This window comes from Fopius arisanus, unplaced genomic scaffold (assembly GCF_000806365.1).
Source record: "Fopius arisanus strain USDA-PBARC FA_bdor unplaced genomic scaffold, ASM80636v1 scaffold00107, whole genome shotgun sequence".
Taxonomy (NCBI): Eukaryota; Metazoa; Arthropoda; class Insecta; order Hymenoptera; family Braconidae; genus Fopius; species Fopius arisanus.
In genome coordinates, this window is record NW_011887846.1 from 319,729 (window position 1) to 323,291 (window position 3,563).

Here is a 3,563-nt window from a genome sequence, read left to right on the forward strand (position 1 = left end):
CCCCCGCGGGGCGGCCGCCCCTGGACCCCGCGGGGGCTCCGCCCCTCCCGGCCGCCAGGGGGGCTGCGCCCCTCTCGACCCCCCATTTTGCAAACCTTAGACACAAAAGGAGGAAGAGCAACGGGGATGAAACGCGTAACTGGGAGAATATTTTTTCCGAGGTTATTTATTCCGGAGATATTTTTCTCGGGGATTTTCTTTCCGAGATTTTTCCTCCGGGATATTTTTTCCGGGGATATTTTTTCCACCACCCTATTTGTTGAGACCTCGATTGTAACTCCTGGTCTATCGGGAATTTTCCCGGTCAAGCGTCTTGAAATTCAAATTTCCTCAAGGTCGACAGAACTCTGTCGATTAACTGTTGATATGAAGTCCAATAAAATTCTCTTGATTTTAAAGAAACCTTTTTTGCACCTCTCATTTCGTCCTGCAGGCAATGTTTTAACGAAAATTTCGAGAGATATTTCCCGAATATTTCACCGAAACTTATTTCCAGGGTAAACAGTAATCTGATTTAATTATGTCATATGTTTAATTTATTAATTAATCCTGCAGGAGGTGTCAGCGAACGCACGCGGTACCTTACAACCTCGAAAAATCTCCTCAGCTCAGGTGCTGACGCCGTCGAGAGGCTCATGTCTTCCTACAAGGTAATTTTTCACTTAAATTCTTCGACATATCAGAAATCAACGAAATCAGAGTGCAATACTATGAATAATTCAGTCGAAATTCCTCCATCCATAAAAGCCTCGTAAATTCAAACTCACATATTATCAAATAAGGAAAAAAACTCGATTGTCTCCTCTAGGAAAATTACTCCGTCAAATGCACAATTTTTATCGTTGAAAACAAAATAGTTTCCGACTCGGACTATAAAGTCGCATTCGTCAGATTCCCTTTTTTCGTCCTAGGCGTGAAATATACTAATTTATATTCATTTATTTTCCTGATTCGAGTTAGAGAGGAATATTTCTAATACTAAGACAGATAGCGAGATTTTTATTAGAGCCTTATTTAGTGAGGACCTGGGATTTTCGGTGGCATCGGAAATTGTGTGAGATGATGGTCAGATGGAATTATACCGAGAAAACGCAAGGAATTTCAGCATCAAGTTATCGATTTGTTAATATCTCTGTTCGTTAAATTACAATATCAACATTGATTTTACAATTGATTAATTATTGGTGAGAGCCTCTTCCACCTTATTAACACGTTAATTAACTGAACTGATAATTTACTAGATAGTTAACTGACACTGACTGCTGAGAAAATGATAAATTCAATCGAAAAGGCTGACCTTGATGCTTGACTGTACAAACTCTGTGTGTGTTTACTGAAACATCTGAACGACGACACAAAAACGTTTTCTGCGCACATCCAAGACAATACTGATATAATTTCTTTAATTTGAATTCCTCTGAACGTTGACCCGGGGGCCCTCGATCTTTACCGAGGACTCCCGATCTGATCTGATGATGAAAACCTTGAAACGTCTACTTTCGTAAACAAATTTTTTTGTAGAGTAGAGCAAGAACTCCGAAAAGGGTTGTCACAAAAACCTCGCTATCTCCTTTAGATTCAGATATATTCTCCAAGAACTCAAGAACTTTCTTCCCGAATTGGCTACCAATAACTAATCTTTGCTATCAATAACTAAAAGTGAACTCCTGACTTGCGTTCTCCAGGAATTGGTAGCACTGGCTGGTTACGCAAATCGAGTAAGTGAGATGCTAGACGTCTTCAAAGACACAGCCTTGTGCAGATACCAGAAGAACGTAGTTCTAAGCCAACAATTAACCCGAGGTAGTACAAACGGTTCCCTCCCATCCGAAAAAATTCTGGAGTTCCGTGACGGAGCGCCTGTGATAAAAGGTCTAGTAAAGGAATCGCTGGACGGTAGTATCGCCCTAGAAAAGGTTCCAATAGTGACACCAAACTGCGAGGTAATTGTCTCAAGCCTGACCTTGACAATAAAGCCAGGAGATCACTTGCTGATAACAGGTCCAAACGGTTGCGGCAAGAGTTCTCTCTTCCGGATAATCTCAGGCCTCTGGCCGGTATACGGTGGGATCTTGACGCGTCCTGGAGACTCGTACCAGATCAGGACAGGGAGACCCGCCATGTTTTACATCCCCCAGAAGCCCTACATGACTGTTGGATGCCTGAGGGAGCAGATAACGTACCCTGCGGACTCCACCAACGCCGGATGCACCGACGAGGAACTCCTGCAGCTGCTGGATCTCGTGGACCTGCGTTCCTTGGCTGAGAGGGAACCTGAGGGTCTTGATGCTATGGGGGATTGGGACTCTACACTCTCTGGAGGGGAGAAGCAGAGGGTCGCAATGACGAGACTCTTCTATCATGCACCTCAGTATGCACTTCTAGACGAATGCACAAGTGCTGTCAGTCTAGAGGCCGAGGGCCTCATGTATGAGACTGCTAAACAACGGGGAATCACTCTCCTAACAATCACTCACAGGGTATCCTCTCTTGCTAAGTACCACAGTTACGTCCTCAGGTTCGATGGCGAGGGCGGCTGGAACTTCGGTCTTCTCGAGGGACTTGACGGAGTTCAAACAGTCAGGGGAGAAGGGAAGAAACTCCGGGGGAATACGCTGCAGGTATTTTTCAAATTGTATTGATCATTTATGTAGATTTATCAATATGGCGGTTTTCCTCGGAAATTTTAGTAGATTTGGGGCGGAACGTCGTGAAGGTAAATTTGGAGTTGTGTTAGAATTTTGAGTTTCTGTTTCGATTTTACTTCAACTTTAGTTTTTGAACCGAGTTCTGGTAAAAAACTGACGGTTTTTTGGAACAATTTGGTTGAATTTATGCTGGAACTTTGTAAGAATTCTGCAGGAGTTCTGTGCCATTATATTGATCCATTCTAATTGCTTTTTATCAAGGTTGATGAAAAACTTGCAGTTTTTCAAAATTCAGTTCCACTTCTCTTAAAATTCTATACAATTCTATGGGATTTCTGTAAAAATTTTGTCAAAAACTTCTGTACATTTTGTTTATCCTTACGCCAGAGGAAATACAAATCTCACCTCTCCTGACTAATTCACGATTAATATTTCGAAAATAATGATGATTAATGACTACCAATTTTTGACTGTTACTAGCTGTTCAGGAAATTGTATTATTATTATTTGTGTTTGTATTCATAATTTATTTCGATTTTCAAACAAGATTTGTGGTGGAACGACGTTAAAATAACTTCGGAGTTCTGTTTAAATTTTAAAATTCAATCTGGTTTTCACGTTAACTATAGTTATTGAATAGTTCTAGTATAAAACTGGTGGTTTTTCTGGAACATTTAGTTGACTGTGTACTGGAACTTTGTAAAATTCTGTAGGAGTTCCCGTTTAAAAAAAAGCATGTAACGTTTTTTGTCAGCTTTTTTTGGCGCTATGCATATCAAAATATATCTATATAATATGCTATATATATATAGATAGATCTTTCTATATATATATAGATATAATATATATATATAAATAATATATATAATAATATATATATATATAAATTATATTAATTTTATAAATATTAATTTT

At 39.8% G+C, this 3,563-nt stretch overlaps 1 protein-coding gene across 1 annotated transcript in view; it reads left to right on the forward strand.

Annotated features, from left to right (window-relative positions):
• Positions 1-3,563, forward strand: part of ABCD (ATP binding cassette subfamily D) — a 9,524-nt gene that overhangs the window by 5,224 nt on the left and 737 nt on the right. The window contains exons 4-5 of the mRNA XM_011312799.1: positions 556-650; positions 1,686-2,621. Of these exons, the coding sequence (XP_011311101.1) occupies positions 556-650; positions 1,686-2,621 (1,031 nt within the window). The remainder of the gene's footprint in view (positions 1-555; positions 651-1,685; positions 2,622-3,563) is intronic.